Here is a 23200-nt window from a genome sequence, read left to right on the forward strand (position 1 = left end):
TTCCATGAGCCAGGCGTGGTGGCACACATTTGTAATCCCAGTAACTTGGGAAGCTGAGACAGGAGAATTGCAGGTTCGCGGCCAGCCTCGGCTACTTAGTGAGCCCGTTTCAAAATAGAGGTAGGCCGAGCATGGTGGTGCATGCTTTTTTTTTTTTTTTTTTTTTTTTTTTTTGTGGTACTGGGGTTCCTGGAAGCCATTCTACCTCCGGGCTGCACTCCCAGACCTATTTTTACATTTTTATTTGGAAACAGGGTCTCCTAAGCCAGCGCGCGCGGCTGGCTTTGAACCTGCGCGATCCTCCTGTCTCTGCCTCCCAAGTGCGGGGATTACTAGCGTGCGCCACCACGCCCGGCATGGTGCATGCTTTTAATCCCAGTACTTGGGAGGCAGAGACAGGAGGATCGCACAGGTTCAAAGCCAGCCTCAGCATCTCTCAGCAACTTAGTGAGACCCTGTTTATAAATAAAATATAAAATAGGTCTGGGAGTATAGCCTGGAGGTTGAAAAGCCGCTAGGTTCCACCCCCAGTACAAAGAAAGAAAGAAAGAAAGAAAGAAAGAAAGAAAGAAAGAAAGAAAGAAAGAAAGAAAGAAGGTAAAAAATAGGGCTAGGCTTGTAGCTCAGAGGTAGAATGCCCCTGGGTTCAGTCCCCAGCACCACCAAAAAAAAAAAGTTCCATGGAGTTGTCCAGCCTATACTTCAGACACGGTTTGTCCAGAACAGTTCAAAAGCTACCAACTTTTTTAGCTAGAGTGTTGAGAAGATGAGTGAAAGAATGGAAGGAATAATCCATCTATCACTCCTCTTATACCACTGTCAACATCTACTACATTTACCATAGACTTTACTGATTATAAATGCCAGAGAAGGGTCCATGTTTGCAGTGATTATAATAGCTAGCATTTTTTTTTTTCACAAAGGCAGTTCATGAGCAACCTCTTAATGTTTGGCACCATGTGAAGCACCCACCGTGTTTTATCGCAGTTTATCTTCATCAAAAGGCACCAGCATGCCAAACACCCATGGTCACTCATGTCATCTTCTATACCCTCTCAGGCTAGTAATCTATCTAGGTTAGTTTAACCTCGTGCAGAATGCTCTATGAATTCCCTATATGTGAGTAACATTATCCATGTAGGATACATACATAGGGCCTAACATAAAGTGCTGAATGAATGTTAACTATGTTTTTTATTATATGCATCATCACCCCTGTTTCCCTAACCCTTCATACATAGGTAGCTAGCAAGAATTAATATTTCCAGAAAGGTACAAAAAATACCAACTTGGTTTTATTGGATAAAAACAGTGGTAAAATGGACATAAAGCCAAAAGTTAGAACAGGACACTTTCACATCCTCCCCTCCTTGAAACCGTACTTCCCATTGTCTGGGGGTAAGGTGTTAAGAGAGCCAGAGCCCCCTAAAACCCTCACTCTTTACCTGCCCTGGAAGCATGGCCTGTAGTGGAACTCAGAAGAGGATATCACAGACAACCTCAGTCCTGTCTACCCCCCATCCCCAAGTCTCTGGTTGAAGAGAAGCAAGGAAATAATAAAGGGCCAGCAGTGTTGGGGGCTGGTCTCTAAGGCCCACCACCCACAATGTCTCAGAGAGCTATCCTTGTCCCCATCTCACCCCTAATAGGTACCATTGTCAGGCTGTGGGAGCGAAATGAAAAGGGGATAGATGGTTCTAGAACCACATGTGGTCTCCAAACCCTTCCCCAGAGTTAGTAAAGACCCTGGGGGTGACCAGTCCAGGACTAGAGGAGCACACCTTTCCCTCTCATCCAAACAAGAGGTGAAAAGGAATTCCTTGGGACATGGCATCCCAATCTGCTCCTAAATTTCCACGTCGCTTTCCTTGTCGTTGTCATGGTCTCCATCATAGAATTCATTGGGTGCCTCTGGCCTGGAAAGCAAAGGGAGAGAGATCAGGAGTCTACTCTCCAAGTTCCAGTCTCCCAGCACCCTCTCTGGAGCCAATCCTCAGGCTCTCTTTGTCAGGGAACTATTCCTCTCCTGTTGCTAGAAACTGATGCTACACATTTGTCCATGTGTGTTTTTATTTTTTATTTTTATTTTTTTGCGGGTCTGGGGATGGAACCCAGGGGCATTTGACCTCCGAGCTCCACCCCCTGCCCTATTTTTTATTCTTTATTTTGAAACCGGGTCTCACTGAGTTGCAGAGGGCCTCACTAAGTCGCTGAGGCTGCCCGCGAACCACGATCCTCCAGGTCTCAGCCTCCCGAATGCTGGGATTACAAGCGTGCGCCACCACGCCCGGCTCACGTATGTATTCAATCAACATTTATAGAGACTACTCTGTGCCAGGCAGACACGAACCTTAGCAATTAGCCAGACAAGGCTTTCATCTACCTGCAAAAGCTTACCTAATAAATGAGACTGAAGATAACAGGTAAGTAAATATAATATCATATGGTGGGGAGTGCTATGAATAAAATGAAATACTGTGATGTGACAGAGTGAGGGAAGGAAAAGGGTACATTTCAGATAGGATGATGAGGCAAAGTTATTCTTCGAACGAAAGACCTGAAGTTAGCTGGCGAGCCTCATAAGGCAGAATGAACCTGAGGTTTTTAGTAAGACATGGAAGCCAGGATGACTGGGAGTCACGTGCATGGAAGAGAGTAACTGCAGGTAAGATCAGGACGCAGGTGAAAATTAGCACATAGGGCCTTTTAAAATCATGTTCAGCCGGGCGTGGTGGCGCATGCTTGTAATCCCCGCACTTGGGAGGCAGAGACAGGAGGATCATGCAGGTTCAAAGCCAGCTGCGCGCACTGGCTTAGGAGACCCTGTTTCAAAATAGAAATGTAAAAATAGGTCTGGGAGTGTAGCTCGGAGGTAGAAGGGCTTCCAGGAACCCCAGTACCACCAAAAAATAAATAAATTAATAAAATAAAATAAAATAAAATCATGTTCAGACACTTGAGTTTTCTTCTAAAGGTGAGGGAAAGATGAATTTTAAGTAGAGGATTGACATGATATTAAATCCTGTAGTGAGAGTGGAAGAGTATGAAAGCAATACAGGGCCCAGGAAGTACTCAATACTGGTTTCTTTCTTTTTGAAAAACTATTCTCTGACAGAGAGAATTAAGAAAGTCATCAAAAGAAAAGCTGAGGGCAGGCATGGTAGCACAGGCTTGTAATCCCAGTATTCAAGATCGCGGTTCACGGACAGCCTCAGCTACTTAGTGAGGCTCTTCACAACTCAGTGAGACCCTGTCTCAAAAAATAAAAAGATTAAAAAATAGGACTGAGGGTACTGCTCAGAGGTAGAATGCCCCTGGGTTCCATCCCCAGTACCACTAAAAAGAAAGAAAGAAAGAAAGAAAGAAAGAAAGAAAGAAAGAAAGAAAGAAAGAAAGAGCTGAGGAACCAATTCAAATAAGGCCCTATTGGGGAAGCCTTGGGTCAAGTTACCTCCATGTGGACAAGGTCAAAGATATGAGGTCAGATAGTCAGGTCTGAATCTCAGTAACCAGTTTTAGGATCCTAAGAAGGTTACTTAATTTCTCTGAGGCTTAGATTCCTCTTCTGATAATTTAAGGATAATAGCCAACTCAGCTTTGTCTGATGGCAACAGAATGATGACATGATATGTTGTTGTAACAAAAAGTACTTAGTATTGAGTCTGGTGCTTGGCAAACCCACGAACGTGGCAACTCTTATTATTACTATTCTGCAAGTCAAATGCAAGCTGGTGCTGCTGGCATCCAAAAAAAAAACAAAAAACAAAAAACCAGGAACTCAGTGGGTGGTCTGACAGTGAGGTAGAGCTTCGAAACAGGAAGAGGCCCAAGGCTTCTGCTTGGCTGTTGAAAGGGTGTGGTATAATATGAACATTAGGCCCATATGTCAGCCTGAAGCCATAGACGAAAAAGCCAAACTTTGACACGAGAAGAAACTTAAAAACAGGTTTTTGCCAAATCAAATGAGACAGTGAAAATCAATTTCAGAAGTCAAGCTTTAGAGACCTGCAGATACTGAGGAGATGATTTAAAATGGAGGCCCCAAAGTCAGATATTAAGATACCCCACACACACACACCGTAAGTCAGGGAATAAGAAGGTATTTGTGGAGGAAGGGGGAAAAGTCCCAGGGTCAGAGCAATACAGTCTCGATCCTGAGGAGAAGCTTGATGACTAAACTCTTAAGATGGAGAAGCAGATTCTTTTTTTTTTTTTTTGGTGGTACTGGGGTTCCTGGAAGCCCTTCTACCTCCAGGCTACGCTCCCAGACCTATTTTATATTTTTATGTGGAAACAGCGTCTCTTCAGCCAGCATGGCTGGCTTCGAACTCATGTGATCCTCCTGTCTCCGCCTCCCAAGTGCCGGGATTACAAGCGTGCGACACCACGCCCGGCGAGAAGCAGATTCTGAAAGGTACTAAGTCATCAGACTCCAGCAGCTTTGACTGCCAGAGTCACATGGAGTAGGACTGGATGTCCTTCCTGCAAGTGTCCAGCTACGGTTTCCCTCAGTGTATGGAAATCTGTTGTTCACTGAATGCGTCCATAAGTCTGGGTTTTGTTGTTTCCCTTCCTTTTTTTTTCTGGTGGTACTGGGATTGAACCCAGGGCTTTCTACTTCTGAGCTATATCCCCAGCCCAAATTTCAAATTTTGAAACAGGGTCTTACTAAGTTCCTGAGGCTGGACTCAAACCTACAATCCTATCTCAGTCTCCCAAGTATTGGAATTATGGCATGTGCCACTACATCCAACTCTCTTCCCTTCATTTTTCAGGGAAAAATAATTTTTTTTTTTTTTTTTTTTTTTTGGTAGTACTGGGGATTAAATCCAGGAGCATCCTACCTCTGAGCTACACCTTCAGCTCTATTTTTTTTTTTTTTTTTTTGAAACACGGTCTCACTAAGTTGCAGAGAGCCTTACTAAGGTACTGAGGCTGATCACCAACCTGCAATTCTATAATCCTGTCTCAGCCTCCCAAGTACCGTGATTATAAATGTACACCATCACACCTGGCAAAAATTTCGTTTTAAGGTTAAAAAAAATTCTATCCTACTCTTCTTACCTACTAATTCCTTCCATCTATAAACATTTAGTATGTATCACAAGAAGACAAAGGGTTAAAAAAATGATTCTAAAACCTGAAGAAATCAACAGAACAAAGATATGAAAGAGCCTTAGAGCACAATATGTGGGAGTGACCTGTCCAGTTCAATACCTAGACTGAAAGAATAAAATGCTGGCATGAATGTAAATTGCTACAGATTTTTTGGAAGACAACTTGGCAGGAAATATAAGAAAATTTACTACATACAGCTTTTGACTTACCAGCAACAATTCTAGAAACCTAACTCACTCAAACAAATATGCAAATATGAATACATAATAGGACTCACTGCTACTTTATTACTATAATAGCAAAAAAGAAAAAAAGGAAATAATGTAGATGTCCATCAATGGTAACTAGTTAAATTATACTATACCTACACAATGGAATATTATATAGGGATAAAATGCTGAAGCAGATCTCTATATACTAAGTTGGAAAGATGCAAAGACTTTATTTTTTTTTTTTTTAAAAAAGATATAATCCTGGGCATGGTGGTGTACACCTATAATCTTAGCACTCAGGAGGCTCAGACAGGAGAATTGCTGGTTCAAAGTCAGCCTAAGCTACTTAGTGAGACTGTCAGCAACTTAGTGAGATTTGTTTCCAAATTAAAAATTAAAAATAGGGTTGGGAATGTAGTTCAGAGGTAGAATGCCCCTGGGTTCAACCTCCAGCAAAACACACACACACACACACACACACACACACACACACACACACACAGTAAGCTGTAGAGCAACATATACAAAATACTCCTTATATTAACAAAAATAAAAAACCACCCAACAAACTGCAAATGAGTATGTGTATATATGTCTGTAAACATATAATTGTAATTTATAGGAAAAGGTCTCTTTCTTTCTTTCTTTCTTTCTTTCTTTTGTTCTTTCTTTCTTTCTTTCTTTCTCTCTCTCTTTCTTTCTTTTCAGTACTGGGGGTGGAACCCAGGAAAAGGTCTATTTTTAAACAGAAAAATATCATCCAGGTGTGGTGGCACACACTTATAACCCCAGAACTTGGGAGGCTAAAGCAAGAGGACTGCAGGTTGCTAACAGCCTCAGCAACTTATTAAGTGAGGCACTGTTTCAAAATAAAAAATAAAATAGGACTGGGGGAAAGCTTGGAGGTAGCATGCCACTAGGTTCAATCCCTAGTACAACAACATCAAAAAAGAAATAAATTAAGACTATTTATAGTGGTTACCTTAGGGAATGAGTCTGGGACTTTATGAAAGTAAATCTAATCTATTTTGATGCTGTTTGTAACTCTTACAATAAAGAGAAACAAACTTTACAATAAAAACAAACTCTTACAAAAAAAAACTCTTACACTTTACTTTGTCATTGAAAAAACCAAAAAAGCTGGGCGTGGTGGCGCACGCTTGTAATCCCAGAGCTTGGGAGGCTGAGACAGGAGGATCGCACAGGTTCACAGCAGTCTCAGCTACTTAGTGAGGCTCTCAGCAACTTAGTGAGACCCTGTTTCCAAATAAAGTATAAAATAGGTCTGGGAGTACAGCCCAGAGGTAGAAAGCCCCTGGGTTCTACCTCCAGTAACACACACACACACACACACACACACACACACACACACACACACACACCAAAAAATACCCAGCATGGTGGTGCACACTTGTAATCCTAGTACTTGAGAGGCCGAGACAAGAAGAATCGCAGGTTTGCAACCAGCCTCAGCTACTTAAATGAGGCACTCCACAACTTATTTCAAAATAAATAAAACAGGGCTGGGGTACAGCTTAGAGATAGAATGCCCATGGGTTCAGTCTCTAGTACTTCAAAAAAAAAAAAAAAGAAAAGAAAAAGAAAAAGAAAAAGAGCAGGAGAAATTGTAGCATCCTAAAGGATATAAGCCAGAAAGGAATAAGCTAGTGCCTTCCAATTTACTTTTTCCCTCATAAGCCTCCCCCCGAGCCTGCTGAACTCCTGCTCTAGAGTCCCTGCCCCGGACCTGCTGTAGTTCTCCTCAGGACCCCTCTCCTCTGCATCAGCCTCGTCAGTCCTGTCATAAGTCAGGAGATCTGCAGGCACATCATGAATCTGGACACTAGGTGCATGGTTCAACATCTTCAGGTTTTCAAAGATTGTTTGGCGGATCTGGTCCAGATACTGGTTGAAAACAAGGAACAGAGAGTGAGCAGCTCATAGCGATTCTCAGGGCATCCACCCTTCTAGCTGCCTTCCACTCCTAATGCCCTGGTTTTCAACTCTATAGCATTTCTAGTTCTCATCTCCCAATTGATAATTGTCCCACCCCACCAACCCTGACCACTTCTACTTTATCCTGGTCTGGTTCCTAGCTGATAACAATGACAGTGACAGCTTAGAATTCCTTTGATTTCTTCTCCTCCCCACATCATGGACCTTTCCTGAGTTTCCCCATCCTTATCCTCAGCTTCTCTTGGGCTGCTGACCTGGCGTGAGTTCTGATTCTCGATGCGGGTGCTGACATCTGGATGGAGCGTGAAGTCTGGAGCAAAGTACTCGAAGTATTCTTAGAAAGGAGAAGGGATTAGGAGAGGGGATTAGCCAGAAAGTATGACTCAGACTGAGACATGTGGGTCCCAAGACTTTCCAACCCCTTCCTTTCCCATCCAGACCCTCACAATAATAGGTACCCAATCTTTTCTCTGCTCTGAGTCCAGGGGTTTTGTCTACAGATCTCTAAGAGTATAAAATGTAACATCTGCCTTTAAACCCAGGTCATTCTGGGGACTGGTGAGAATGCTCCTCCTGTTATGGGGGTGTTGTGGAGTAGTCCTTACCACTATAGGGAAGCTCCTCACTAATGGCCTCTTCTACCAGCAGCGATGTCTCATATGTCCTGAAACCAACCAGCAGAGGGGGCAAGCTGACTAAGTGGGCTGAAGGGCCCACCTGGCCATATCTCAGGGAGCTCCTAGCGCACCCTGCACAACTCATGAGGAGAAAAGTCAGGGAAGGTACTCACCAGCAACGGGCAACATTGCGGACAGTATAGCCACCACCACCCAGCACCAGTAGAGGGATATTAAAGCTCTTGACATACTCGACACACTCCCTGTTAAAAGGAACCAAAAGAATGGATGAAGCCAAGGTTTATACCTCTAGGTGCTACTTGGAAGGGGCACAGGTAATATGTTCTATATTTGATCTGGATAGTGGAATTTATTGAGCTATATCCTGAAGATCTGTATACTTTAATATTTTGTTTTTCACTGGGCATGGTGGTGCACACTTACAATCCCAGTGTTCGAGAGGTGGAGACAGGAGGACCGTGGTTCACAGACTGCCTCAGCTACTTAGCGCGGCCCTTTACAACTCAGTGAGACTCTGTTTCAAAATAAGGAATAAAATAGGGCTGAAGGTGTAGCTTGGAGGTACACATGCCCCTGGGTTCCATCCCCAGTACCGAAAAAAAATAATAATAATAATTTTGTTTCTCTAAAAATTTAAAATAAAGCATACTCTTGGCCAGGCATGGTAGCACATGCCTGCAATCTGAGTACTTGGGAGACTGAGTCAGGAGGATCACAGGTTCAAGGCCAGCTTCAGCAACTTAAAGAGACCCATAGCAACTTAGTAAGACTGTTTCAAAATAAAAAATACTTCCACCCCAAAGCTTTCTCCATTCAGTAGTCTGAATATTTGCTTTAAAATACATTAGATCGTGCTATTTCCCTGCTTAAAAACCCTTCAACAGTTTCCTATCATCTTTGGAATATAATTCAGACTTCTTACCAGGATAAAGGCTCCACCCAACTTCCCATGACCAATTCCTTTTTATTATGGTACTGGGGACGGAATCCAGGGGTGCTCTACCACCAAGCTATATCTTCAGCCCTTTTTTTTTTTTTTAACAAGGTCTCACTAAGTTACCATAGGCTGGCCTTGAACCTGAGATCCTCTTGTCTCAGTCTCCCAGGACTGGGATTACAGGTGTGCTCCAGAGTGCCTGGCTTCATACTACCATCAGTTTCTAGGACCTTTCTTCAAACTACCTCTAGCTCACAGCCTATATTCTGGCCTCATTGGCTTTGTTTCTCCCTCGCTACATTAGCACTTCCTGGACTCGGTTTTTTGTGGGCCCTTCTCACTGCCCAGGACAGGATTCTCTCTGTCTGCCTGTCAGGGCTCACACCTTCTTAGCCACTAGGTCTCAGCTCCCATTTTGTCTCCTCAGAAAACCCTTTCCAAATCATGCTATCTAAAGCAGATTCCTAACTCTTACCCTGTGGCTCAGCTTTGCATTTTTTCCTTTCTGGTATTTATAATAGTCAACTTATTTCTCTTGCTTACTTTTTATCTGTTTCCTGTGCTAACTGTAACCTTCTTGGGCAGTTCCCCATTACATCACCATCACCTAGTACGATGCTTGGAACATTAACAATTGCTTAATAAAAAACCTACTGTGAATCAATGTCCATCTAGAGAACACTGTTCAAAATGACATTTCTAGTTCATGTACAATTTGTAGTTATTTCCAATTCCCAAAAAGAAATGAGGCCCATTTATCATCTACCCCCGCTCCATTTACAGAGATCTAAGGCCATCTGAAAATCTGGGGAAGAAGGTGGGCAAATCTCACCCGTGTCCTCGAATGCTGAGGTTGAAGCAGCCCAATCGATCACAGCCCAGAGAGTCAGCTCCACACTGTAAAAAGCAAAACACCGGCAGCTGCAGTGATATAACTGATCAAAACAACACAGATGTCCTTCACTTCTCTTCTCCCACCAACATGGGGGACCTCCTCTTCCCCTAAGCCCAGGCTAGCCCTCCTGAGATGTACTAATGGTATTACCTGGAGCACAATGCACGTGGGTTGGTAGAAGTCCACCACTTGGTTGATAACCGGCTGGAAGAGGTGCTTGTAACCTGGGAGAGGGCCAAAGATGGGCACCTGGCACCCCAAGGGGATGGGGAGACAGGGAACAAAAGGAAAAGGGGTTGAGAGAGCATGTAGCCCAGGAAAGGGGCAACGCGAAGAACCAACTAATGGTTCTGAACTTATGGTGGGGGTCCCAGACTGCTATGAGTGACTGATAAAAGCTAATGAATGACCCTTTTCCCAGAAAAAAGCACATACACATGACATGTTGCACATAATCTCCAGGGATTCATGGTCCCTCTGAAGGCCATTCATCCTTAAGGACACCTGGCCCAACAACAGACAATACCAGGCAGAAGAGGTTAATTCAGAGAGAGAAAGAAGGGGCAAAGTGAGTGGGGAGATGTCAGTACTTACTCTGGTCATCAATGCCATCCCGTAAGGGCACATTGAGACAGTAGTAGCGGCCGCTCTCTGCTCCAACTTCATACATGTCACCTATAGGAAAGTGGGTGGTGGGAGCCACGCATAGGAAGCACCCACATCTCAGTTGTTCCACTGTGCACCTCTGCCATACACTCCCTAGAGCCAGTAAGTCTCTTGCAGCTACCATGAGCCAAGCTGTACACTAAGCACAGGGGATAGAACAATGAATAGAACTAATGACATCCAACCATGCTTACACTCTTGGGGGTAGGCATGATAAGAGGCAGAGAGTAAACAAAACAAAAAAAATAAATAAATATAAATACCAGGGAGAGCTCTGAGGGCAACAGACAGTGCAAGATAAGAGAGTGATGGGAAGTTGGCGATCACTTTAACTGGAATGGCTGGGAAGGCTTCTCTGAAGAGGGACATTTGAGTTGAGACAAAAGACTAAGGGGTCAGTCACAGTAAAGAGCTGAGTGGTAAAAAGAGAAGAGCAATCCTCATTCCCATACCTGTGCCTGGGAAGAAATAATTTCCATATTTGTGGAAAGACACCGTCATGACCCGGTCAGTGAGGTAGAAGGCTTCCTGAACCCCATCACCATGGTGGATGTCGATATCAATGTAGAGCACTCGTGGGTGGTACCTGGGGTGAGTGCAAAGCCAGGGTCTGAGGTGGAGTGAACCTCTAAACTGAGCCTCCTAAACATGGGTGTGAAATTATTTAAAATCTGCCCAGTCATCTGACACCTAAAACCACCAGTTTCTTAAGTGTAACCCTGAGGACCCAGCCTGGAGGCTGGAGGCAGGGACAGGAGAGGGATGTGAGAGGCGGCTGAGATGTGAGCAGGCAGCAGGGCATCTGCAGCAGAGCAGAGAAAGCAGCAGCCTGAGGAAAGCATGAAGAACATGGAAGGAAAGCCGGGCGTGGTGGCGCACGCTTGTAATCCCAGCATTCGGGAGGCTGAGACCTGGAGGATCGCAGTTCGCGGACAGCCTCAGCTACTTAGTGAGGCCCTCTGCAACTCAGTGAGACCCGGTTTCAAAATAAAGAATAAAAAATAGGGCAGGGGGTATAGCTCGGGGGTCAAAAGCCCCTGGGTTCCATCCCCAGACCCACAAAAAAAAAAAAAAAAAAAAAGAACATGGAAGAAGCTAGTGGGGAAGGAGAAAGGTCAAGGTTAGGGCCAATGCTGAGGGCCCTCCTCCGGCATCTGCCCTTGGGCTACTTACTTGAGCAGTTCCAGGATGCCGATTACAATGTCGTTGACATAGCAAAAGCCAGAGGCCTAAGGCAAGACAGGGGTCTTATGAAGAGGCACAATTCTTCCACCCCTGTCCCCCCACTGTCATCCTGATCATTTTACCCTGGGGCGGCTACTGTCTCCCCCAGGACACCCACACTCACCTCAAACTTCTTGGCATGGTGCAGACCACCAGCCCAGTTAATGGCAATATCACAGATCTGAAAGACAAACACCCAAATCACAGTTCTCCTCCCACTCACCCCTGAAGCTGGGAGCCCAGGGTCAGGGTTGAGGCCCTGAGTCCAGACACCAAAGAGAAAGGGGAATGGGACTCAGGAATGTCACCTTGTTGTTCAGCTGGGTTGCTCCTTGCAGAGATGCACCTGTGTAACGGGAGCAGAATTCAAAGAGCCCGGGAAACACTGGGCTGCAGGGAAGAGAAGTGGGTTGAAACCCTCTTAACTCTGCCCAGTCCCTTCCTACATCTCCCTCCCCACCCCAAACTCCTCCAGTCTCCATTTCCAATAGCTCTCTCTCCCCTTCCTAAATACCTGCCCTATCAAATATATTCAACAAATGTTTTGGACCTTACCACATACCACGATCTATGCAATGTATAAAATGAGAAAGAAACATTTAACTGTCAGTTTGTACCCTAGCTGAGAGAGAAGCAAATAGCTCCTAAGTTCTTGATTATACAAGGAAAAATAAAATTAGTCAAGGCAAAGGACAAGCTCTGTTTTTCATACAGTTTTCTGCATGTACTAAACTTTAACATAATACTTAGTAGTAGTCTTTATAATCACACACTTTAAGGAATTGTATCCCTATATATGTGAAACAATAATAGTGAAACAAATAGGAAGGCTTTAGCCCACTGTATGTCATTATGAGCCACATGTCAACCATACTGATCATCATCTTCATTCTTCATAAAAAGAAGAGGCTTGAAACCAGACCAAAAAAAGTTATATACTGTGTGACTCCATTTATAAAACATCTCGAAATGGCAAAATATAAAGAGAGAAATCAGATCAATAGCTGCCTGGAGCTAAGGTGGAGAAAAAGGATTGACTACACAAAGGTATAAGGGACTTTTGCGGGGTAAGGGAAATATTCTGTACCTTATTACATTCTAACAAAATTCAGAAAAGCCAGGCATGATGGCTCACGCTTATAATCTCAGTACTTGGGAGGCTGAGACAGGAGAACCACAGATTCGCGGCCAGCCTCAGTTACTTAGGCCCTTAGTGAAATCCTGTTTCAAAATAAAGAATAGCCAGGCGTGGTGGCGCACACTTGTAATCCCCGTGCTTGGGAGGCAGAGACAGGAGGATCGCACAGGTTCCAAGCCAGCCATGCTGGCTTAAGAGATCCTGTTTCCAAATAAAAAGTATAAAAATAGGTCTGGGAGTGTATCCCAGAAGTAGAAGGGTTTCCAGGAACCCCAGTACCACCAAAATAAATAAATAAATAAAGAATAAGAAATAGGGCTAGGGGGTGTAGCTTGGAGGTAGATGCTCCTGGTTTTCATCTCCAATTCCACAAAAAAACAAAAAACTCTCAGAAATATGATACATAAGAGGGTTAATTTTATTGCATATATATTATACCTTCATAAACCTGACTTTAAAAGAAAATGTTTAGAGCCAGGCGTGATGGTGCACACTTATAATCCCGGCACTTGGGAGGTGGAGATAGGAGTATCACACAGGTTTAAAGCCAGCCGTGCTGGCTTAAGAGACCCTGTTTCCAAATTTAAAAAAGTATAAAAATAGGTCTGGGAGTGTATCCCAGAAGTAGAAGGGTTTCCAAGAACCCCAGTACCACCAAAAAAAAAAAAAAAAAAAAAAAATATATATATATATATATATATATATATATATATATATATATATGTTTATAAAAGTCCTTATTTTGGACTTTTTAAGCTCAGTGGTAGAGAATATATTTAGCATATACAAGGCCTTAGTTTTTTTATCTCTAGCACGCAAACACACACAAAAACACATACACACACAAAATCCCTAGTTTCAGGTCTCTAAGAAAACAGTGGTGCATGCTTATAATCCCTGTACTTGGGAGGCTAAGATAGAAGGATCAAAGTTTGAAGTCAGCCTCAGCAATTTAGTGACGTTCTCAGCAACTAAGCAAGACCCTGTGTCAAATAAAAATAAAAATAAATAAATAAAAATAGGGCTGGAGGGTGTAGGTTGGAGGAATCCCCAGTACTAAAAAAAAAAAAAAAAAGAATGTAGCTGACATATTTAACCATGTTAAAAAAAAAATAGTAGGGAGTTTTATAGTTTTTCAAAGGGTTTGGAAAGAATTAGTGTCTGGAACCTAGAAAACTAAGCAAATATAAAACACTGTAATATCAGTTCCAGAAAAAAAAGTTATAAAAAAAATAGATCAAATGATAGAATTACTATTTGGCTCCATAGTAAGTTAATTTTTAAATTATAATTATGTAAACATAGAATACTGGCTGATTAGAAAACTGTGATATAACTACACTGTGAACCTGGAAGGAGAAGGCACATCAGAATAATGGTACAAGGAGCCGGGCGTGGTGGTGCAAGCTTGTAATCCCCGCGCTTGGGAGGCTGAGACAGGAGGATCCCATAGGTTCGAAGCCAGCCTCAGCTACTTAATGAGGCTCTCAGCAATTTAGTGAGACCCTGTTTCCAAATAAAGTATAAAATAGGTCTGGGAGTATAGCCTGGAGATAGAAACCCTCTGGGTTCCATCCCAGTACCACCAAAAAAAAAAAAAGAAGAATGGTACAAGAGCTAAATGCTCATATCTCATATCAACAGCTCAACAGACAGTATCTAAAAGTGATAAAAGAGAAAATGTGGGTAAGAGGCAATACAGTAAGGTAGTAGGATTATAAACCTACATTCAGAAGCCAGATTATGCAGGTTCGAACACCTGCTAATGATGGATGGTGAGGCTGGGTGTGCTTTTTAACCTTCACAGTGTTGATGAGAGTATATGAGCAAATGACTACAAAGCATTTAAAATAAGCCAGGCGTGATGGCGCACGCTTGTAATCCCAGCGCTTGGGAGGCTGAGACAGGAGGATGGCACAGGTTCAAAGCCAGCATCAGCTACTTAGTGAGACTCTCAGCAACTTAGTGAGACCCTGTTTCCAAATAAAGTATAAAATAGGTCTGGGAGTATAGCCCAGAGGTAGAAAAGCCCCTGGGCTCCATCCCCAGCACCACAAAAATAAAATTAGATAAATAAATAAATAAATAAATAAATAAATAAATAATAAAATAGTACCTAGCACATAGTAGATATTATCTAAGTATTACAAATTAGTGATTGTAAATTAATTTTATTATTTTTAAATCCAAAGATAAGCACCAGAAGGAAAAAACAAAAAAAGGAGCTGAAAGTGGCTGCCACAGGAAAGAGAGATTTATGCATGGGAGGAACAGGTCTGGAATCACTTCTTTTCCATTAAAAACCTTGTAGTACAATTTGGCTATTTATATTAGATTACCTTAAAAACAGATTACTTTAAAAACAATCAGAGATTAACTAAACGAAAAAAAGGAAGGAAAATCCCTGATTCTTCTCTGAAACACAAGGAAGCATAACTACAGCTTAAATTTGACAGGACTACTGATATAGTCAAATGGCCCAGAGATGGTGGAGCCCCTCACTGTGCAAAGAGTATTTACAGGGTTCTAGCTGGAGCCTAAGTGCTGAGTCTGCATTCCCACACCTAAAGAGTGAAATCAGAAATAATAGCAGGAACAATTACAAAAAAAACAAAAAACTACCCAAGATAGCATGTGACACCACCTAAAGAGCAGTAAGTAGTGTGTTAGGACAGAGTTGTGTGAGCTGGAGTGATCAGGAGCAGCTTTATGGAGGTGGTGTAAAGGCTGAGAAAGGCCTTGAAGAAGGTGTATGGAGAGTTGAGGGCATTTCAGGAAGGCATCCCGAGCAGCTTAAGTGTGGGGATAAGGATGAGAAAGTGTTCAATGCCACCCTAAAAAGTTGGTCTCATGAGAATACTGGCTGCCTCTCTCAGTAGGATCTTTCAGGCAAACAGATTATGAAGTAGGTTAAAAACCTATGATCAGCTTCATGTGGTGGCATTTGCTGCTAATCCCATTATTTGGGAAGTTGAAACACGAAGACTACAGGTTTAAGGCCAGCCTCAGCACCTAGCAAAAGCTTTTCAAAATAAAAATTAAAATGAGAACCAAGCGTGGCAGCGTATACTTATAATCCCAGTATGTAGGAGGATCACAGATTCACGGCCAGCCTCAGCAACTGAGTGAGGTCCTCTGAAACTTAGTGAGACTCTGTTTCAAACTAAAAAGTAAAATAGGACTGAAAGTGTAACTCAGAGGTGGAATGCCCCTGGGTTCAATCCCCCATACCACACCAAAAAAATTAAAATAAAATAAAAACCTAGGATGGGGATATGAATCAGTAGTAGAGTACATACTTGGCATGCCCAAGTGGCTGGGTTTAAATCCCCAGTTCCACAAGACAAAACAAAACACAACCTGGGCTCTAGATCTAAATCCTGCTACCTCCACTAACCAACTATGAGATTTGGGCTAAATTACTTAAATGAGTTACCTAAATTTCCCCTAAAATGCTGGGCGTGGCGGCGCACGCTTGTAATCCCAGCATTCCGGAGGCTGAGACCAGAGGATGGCGGTTCGCAGACAGCCTCAGCGTGAGGCCCTCTGTAACTCAGTAAGACCTGGTTTCAAAATAAAGAATAAAAAATAGGACAGGGGTATAGCTCAGAGGTCGAATGCCCCTGGGTTCCATCCCCAGACCCGCAAAAAATAAAATAAAATAAAATAAAACCTCTGTACACATATGTATAACGTCAAGAAAAGGACTATTACATCTCAGGATTGGTGTGAAAAGTAGATGTACTAGGAGCTCTCGGCTTAATACCTAGCAGAGTATTTACTCAATAAATGGTAGCTATTGTAGAAAACTATAGCATAAACAACTTGGTTTCTTCAAGAAATAAATTCAAAGGGGAGAGAAAAAAAGGCATAGATTAAAAGTCTCGAGAGACATCAACCAGTCAGGTATGGTGGCCCATGCCCGTAATCCTAGTACTTGAGACTGAGACAGTAGGATCACAGGTTCAAAGCCAGTCTCAGCAAGTTAGAGAGACTGTCTACAACTTAGAAAGATCTTAAAAAAAAAAAAAAAAAAAAGGCCAGGTATGGTAGCACACTCATGTAATCTCAGTACTTGGGAGACTACAATAAAAGGATTGCAGGTTCAAAGCTAGCCATGGCAACTCAGTGAGGCTCACATCAATTTGGCGAGGCCTTGTTTCCAAATAAAAAGCAAAATAAGGCTGAAGTGTAGCTCAGAGGTAGAATATCCCTGAGTAGAATCCCTAGCACCACAAAAAACAGGCTAGGTGTGTACCTCAGAGATAGAATGTTCCTGAGGTCAATCCTCAGCATTATACACACAAAAAGAGACATCCACCAAATGCAATGTGTGGAACTTGTTTAGATCCTGCTTTAAATAAGGTATGTCATATATACATAGGTTTGTGTGTGTGTGTGTGTGTGTGTGTGTATGTATATATATATATATATACACACACACATATATACACATACATACATATATATATAAAAGTAACATATTTATAAGCTATGTAATATGTATATAAAACGTGCAATGTATACAAATATATATGAAATGCCTGGGAATACTTGAATACTGACCATGTATTTGATGACATTAAGGAATTACAGTTCATTTTTAGGTATGATGGTAACTTTTTTTAAAAGAGCAATTTAAGCTGGGTGTGGTGGTACACGCTTGTAATCCCAGTGCTTGGGAGGCTGAGACAGGAGGATCGCACAGGTTCAAAGCCAGCTTCAGCTACTTAGGCTCTCAACAACTTAGTGAGACACTCTTTCCAAATAAAATGTAAAATAGGACTGGAAGCATAGCCCAGAGGTAGAAAAACCCCTGGGTTTCACCCCCAGTACCACAAAAAAAAAAAAAAAAAAAAAAACGAGTTTCATTTAGAAGCCACACGTGGTGGTACACGCTTGTAATCTCAGTACTTGGGAGGCCAAGACAAGAGGATCACAGTTTCACAGCCAGCTTTAGCTAATTATGCCCTCTGCAACTTAGACCCTGTTTCAAAATAAAGAGTTAAAAATAGGGCTGGGGGTGTGACTCAGAGGTAGAATGCCCCTGAGTTCCATCTTCAGTACCACACAAAAAAAGTTTCACTTAGAAATGCATAATAAAACATTTATGGATAAAATCATATGACCCCAAAGATGTGCTTTAAAATAATCTAACACAAGCCAGGAGTGGTGGCACACACTTGTAATCCCAACATTCAGGAGGCTGAGACAGTCGGATCGCGGTTCACGGCCAGCCTCAGCTACTTACTAAGGCCCTTTGAAACTCAGTGAGACTCTGTTTCAAAATAAAGAATTAAAAATAGGGCTAGGGGTATAGCTTGGAGGTAGAATGCCCCTGGGTTCCATCCTCAGTACAGCAAAAACAAAACAAAACAAAAAACCTACCACAGGGAGGTTTACTTGTAAGTAAAGGCCATTTACTTGTAAGCATTGACACTGCATGACTGGACATATAGTTCAGTGTTTTCTAATTACAAATATATTTGAAATTTTCCCTAATAAAAAGTGTAAGCCAGGCATGGTGGCTCATGCTTGTAATCCTAGCGTTAGGGAGGCAGAGACTGGAGGATCATGACAATCGCAGCTCACAGACAGCCTAAGCTACTTCGCGAGGCCCTTCGCAACTCAGTAAGACCCTGTTCAAAAATTAAAAAAAAAAAAAAGAAGCCAGGCGTGATGGTGCACACTTGTAATCCCGGCATTCGGGAAGCTGAGACCTGAGGATCGCGGTCCGCGGACAGCCTCAGCTACTTATTAAGGCCCTTTGCAGCTCAGTGAGACCTGGTTTCAAAATAAAGAATAAAAAATATGGTAGGAGGTATAGCTCAGAGGTAGAACGCCCCTGGGTTCCATCCCCAGTACCGCAAAAAAATTAAAATTAAAAATAAATAAACCGGGCGTGGTGGCGCACGCTTGTAATCCCCGCACTTGGGAGGCAGAGACAGGAGGATTGCGCAGGTTCGTAGCCAGCCGCACTGGTGTAAGAGACCCTGTTTCAAAAATATATAAAATAGGTCTGGGAGTGTAGCCCAGAGGTAGAAGAGCTTCCAGGAACCCCAGTACCACCAAAAAAAAAAAAAAATAAAATAAAATAAATAAAATTAAAAATAAATAAAATAAATAAAATAAAAAAGGCTGGGGATCAGTGGTAAAATGTCCATGGGTTCAATTCCCAGTGCCCCCAAAATAAGAAAAAAAAACAGTAAAAGATAGCTGCTATTATTTCTCATGGATGTATACTAGAGTATAAGAAAGGATCATAACTTATCCTTGTCATTCACTCCCTTTCTCAATGCACCTAACCCTCAGTCTTCTATATGTGATAAAAGCTCAATGTAAACCTGGCCATGTCAAATCACTCCCTTGCTTTTAAGATACTTTAACTTTTCTCTAGGAGCAATAAAACCCAATTCATAACAGAATTATTTACTCTTTTTTTTTCTTTTTCCCTGGAGATTGAACCCAGTGGCATTCTACCTCTGAACTATATCCCCAACCCTTTTTATTTTTTGTTTTCAAATGGAGTTTCACTAGGTTGCTGAGTCTTGCTACATTACAGAAACTGTTCTTGAACCTTCCATCCTCCAGTCTCACCTCCCAAGTACTGAGATTAAAGGCGTGTGCAACTGTATCTGGCAGCTGTTTACTTTTTTAAAATTTCTTTATTTTTATTTTTATTTATTTATTTATTTTTTTTTTTTGCGGGTCTGGGGATGGAACCTAGGGGCATTCGACCTCTGGGCTATACCCCCTGCCCTATTTTTTATTCTTTATTTTGAAACAGGGTCTCACTGAGTTGCAGAGGGCCTCACTAAATAGCTAAGGCTGTCCATGAACCACGATCCTCCGATCCTCCGGTCTCAGCCTCCCAAATGCTGGGATTACAAGCGTGCTGTCTATCCCCACTAAGCAGATTACTCCCCTCTTCATATTCTGCATTCGGCCTTTTTCTGTTTCTCAAATGAGTCATACACTATCCTACCACAGACTCTTAGCACATTGAATCCCTACTGCCCAAAACATCCTTTCCCTCACCCTCCAACCACCTTTCACCTAATTCCTAATCTTTTTTCAGATCTCAGCTCAATCTTCATTACTTCCTCTAGGAAGCTTCCACTGACAGCCATCCAGAAGCTAGACAATTCTATCTGGTATTCACTCTCTTTCGGTCCTGTAACTTTCCTTCACAGGACTCAGCACAGGTAAATCTTAAAATCTTGCTGTTCACCAGTACATGGTCTGGCCTAGAGCAAATGACCAATAACTACTGACTGAACAATGACAAGTAGACCCCGAGACATCCCCTACTCTCGCTTGTATCTTCTCACTACTGTCACAAGGCCTCACTGAAGGGCCTGGCATCAAAGTAGGAGACATAAAAAGTCCCAGTCCATCTCTCCGTGCTCACCAGTCATCTCCCACATTGAAGGCGTTGAGGCTCTTGGTGAAGCCTTGCATATTGGTGGGGCTGACTCTCTGCAGGAAGTCAATGTAATCCTCAGAGTGGAAGCGGCACATGTCATGCTGGGAGGCCTGGTATGGCTTGAAGACCTTGGGGTGGAGACAAAAGATGAACCTAGGTAGGGTCAGCCCCACTCATGAGGCTGAGACCATCCACACTGAACCCAGCCCTGGAGACTGTCCAAAATCACACACATTCCCAGTCCTTGGTATTCTGTGAGACAAAGGTCAGTGAAGAAGAGAAGCTCCTATTAGCCAGGTGAAATTATCAAGACCCCTAATGACCACCTCCAGCCCAGCCCCTTCTTTCTTCTCAACCTTGAACCCTGATTTGCCTGCCTTCTTCCCCAGATCCCGATTTTTGGCTCTCTCCATACTCATCTCCTCCCCTGAACTGATTCTGCCCTCTCTCCTCTGGGCTCTTTAAGATCTCAGTGTTTTTTTTTTCTTTTTTTGGGGGGGAAGGGGAGCACTGAGGTTGTACACAGGGGCATTCTGCCTACAAGCTACACCCTCAACTCTCTTCATTTTTTTTTTTTTTTATTTTGAAACAGAGTCTTACTAAATTGCTAAGGCTGGCCTCAAACTTGTGATCCTTCTGTCTCAATATCCCAATATCCCAGTATCTCACTGCATACTGGGATTACAGGCCTGTGCCATCACGCCCTCAGGCTTTTCTTTGACCAATCCACTAGTCTGTCCCTCAGCATGAGCAGGGAGCACACATTCATATTGTTGACTAATTCCCCTCAAAGTGCATAAGATTTGGGTCTGTCATTATCTCATTTCAGAGCTATAAATTCCAAGATGGGGACAGACTGCAAGTGTACATATCACAGATGGACGGCTGGATAGAATCATGGCTCCCAGAATCATGTAGAGGTACTAGAGGTTGGAAAAGGAATACCTAGGGCATCTCCTGCTCTCCACACACACATACACATTTAAGCATAAGGCTGCAGAGTTGTTCCTGGATTTTTAGCTTCTTGCAGGTAATGAAAGGTGGCAGAAGAAAGGGAGTAAGAACTGAAAATAAACTGGGCGTGGCGGTGCACCCTGTAATCCCAGCATTCAGGAGGCGGAAACCAGAAGACTGTGGTTCTCAGACAGCCTCAGCTACTTAGTGAGGCCCTTCACAACTCAGTGAGACCCTGTTTCAAAAATAAAAAGACTAGAGCTGGGCGTGATGGAGCATGCTTGTAATCCCTGCACTTGGGGGGCTGAGACAGGAGGGATGCTCAAGTTCGAAGCTAGCCTCAGCTACTTAGTGAGGCTCTCAACAACTTAGTGAGACCCTGTTTCCAAATAAAATATAAAATAGGTTTGGGAGTATAGTCCGGAGGTAGAAAGCCCCTGGGTTCCATCCCCATTACCGGAAAAAAAAAAAAAAAAAAGAAAGAAAGAACTGAGAGTAAACTTCACATCCAGATACACTAGATCCCGGTCTCCCATGCCTGAGGCCACATCATTGTTTATACCCTAAAATGTAGGGGGATGAGTATAGTTCAGTGGAGTTTACTTAGTAGGAATGGTTAATGAGTTTGATTCCCCAACACTAACCCTAGGCCAGGCTGGTGTGCCTAAGGTCAAAAGGTAGGGAAATAGTTGGGCATGGCGGCACATGTTTGTAATCCCAATACTTGGAAGGCTGAGAGAGGAGGATTGCAGGTTCAAGGCCCACCTCAGCAACTTAGGCTCTCTGCAACTAAGACCTTGTCTTAAACTAAAAAATAAAATAGGGCTAGGGGTATAAGTTAGAATAGAATGCCCCAGCGTTCAAACATCCAGTGCCCCCCCCCCAAAAAAAAAAGTGGCAGACCTGAGGTGAAAATGTAACTGCCATTGGGTAAAAGAATGCCCACCCCCAACACTGCATGCAGGAAGTGCTCCCGGGATCTTTTACCTAGCTCCCCCTACTCTAGGGGCGGCTTGCACTTATTAAGTCCAGCCCACCTATCCGTAAGGCCACACAGCTCGCGCCCAATCCCAAACCCCGGCAGAAGCGGCCGGACTCACGATCATCTTCTTGTAGAGACCATAGTGTAGAACCAGGCTATGTGTCAATGCCAGGCGATGCGGCTTCATAGGGTGCCCAGCTCCTGGGGGTGGGGAGAAGAGAGTTGATCAGTTCCCACCCCTGGAGCTGCAGCCCTTGCCTCGAAACCTCTCCGTCCCAATCCCTCACGCATAACCCAGTTCTCTCACCGTAGTGGAAGTTGCCCACGTCGGGGTCGTAGAAATAGGCCACGGTCTTGGCCATAGCGCCGGCGGGACCAGGCCCCGCGCCTCCGCCGCCCGCCCCGCCCCCGGCCGTGCGTGCTACGCAAGCACGCAGCTGCCTCTGCGGAACTGGGAGCCGTAGGCCCCGCCTCCGAGGCCACGCCCAGGCCACGCCCCTGCGGAGGCCCGCCCCTCGCCTCTCTCGGTCTTTCCAGGCTCAGCCGAGCTACAGGCTTGGGCGGGGGACTGGTGGCACCGGTCCTAGGATGCGAGGCCCATTTCACTACGAGCGGGGGTCAAATCCTCTGGAAGCTGAGCCATCCCGTCCAGCCACTTGCCCCAAACGGGGAGCAGGCCTTGGTCACCTGTGTATGAAGCTCCGAAGATCCGGCCACACTGCCCCTCTCGGAAAGCCAGCTTTCCCCAGCCCGCTAGGAAGAGCCCTGGCTGTCCAGTCTTCCGGGGTATCTAAGGACAAGGGCTGCGCCAGGCGTGCGGGATAGACCAGTGGAGAAGCACCCCCGCCTGGCCTCCGGTCCCCCACGCGGACCCAGACTTGGCGCGGCACGTTCCCCCGGGGGGGGGGGCGCAGTCACGCGCGCTCGGCGCCCCGCACACCTGCGCTCCGCCCCTCGGTCCCGAGCCGGCGACGGGAGAAGGCTTTTGGGAACCCAGGGCGGCTGCGGAGGCCCTCCCCATCTCCTCCCTTTTCTAGGGCCGGAGTGTCGGGAT

At 43.9% G+C, this 23200-nt stretch overlaps 1 protein-coding gene across 3 annotated transcripts; it reads right to left on the bottom strand.

The window, feature by feature from the left end:
* Nucleotides 1–1846: 1846 nt before the first annotated feature.
* Nucleotides 1847–22508, bottom strand: HDAC3 (histone deacetylase 3; the record flags this gene model as incomplete). 3 transcript variants are annotated; one of them, XM_080713437.1, is made up of 15 exons in its annotated part: nt 1847–1916; nt 7078–7235; nt 7541–7620; nt 7892–7950; nt 8077–8166; nt 9694–9758; nt 9907–9980; nt 10351–10431; nt 10875–11008; nt 11596–11651; nt 11771–11827; nt 11955–12036; nt 20196–20338; nt 22265–22347; nt 22454–22508. In XM_080713437.1, the coding sequence occupies 15 exons, from the start codon at nt 22506–22508 to the stop codon at nt 1847–1849; spliced, it is 1287 nt and encodes a 428-aa protein (XP_080569563.1). The 3 variants fall into 3 exon arrangements, with proteins under 3 accessions (XP_080569563.1, XP_080569564.1, XP_080569562.1); XM_080713436.1 differs by lacking the exon at nt 1847–1916 and having other exon boundaries at nt 6826–7235; XM_080713438.1 differs by lacking the exons at nt 11596–11651; nt 11955–12036; nt 20196–20338; nt 22265–22347; nt 22454–22508 and having other exon boundaries at nt 11771–11787.
* Nucleotides 22509–23200: the final 692 nt, after the last annotated feature.

Source organism: Muscardinus avellanarius, assembly GCF_963383645.1.
Source record: "Muscardinus avellanarius genome assembly, chromosome: 1".
NCBI lineage: Eukaryota > Metazoa > Chordata > Mammalia > Rodentia > Gliridae > Muscardinus > Muscardinus avellanarius.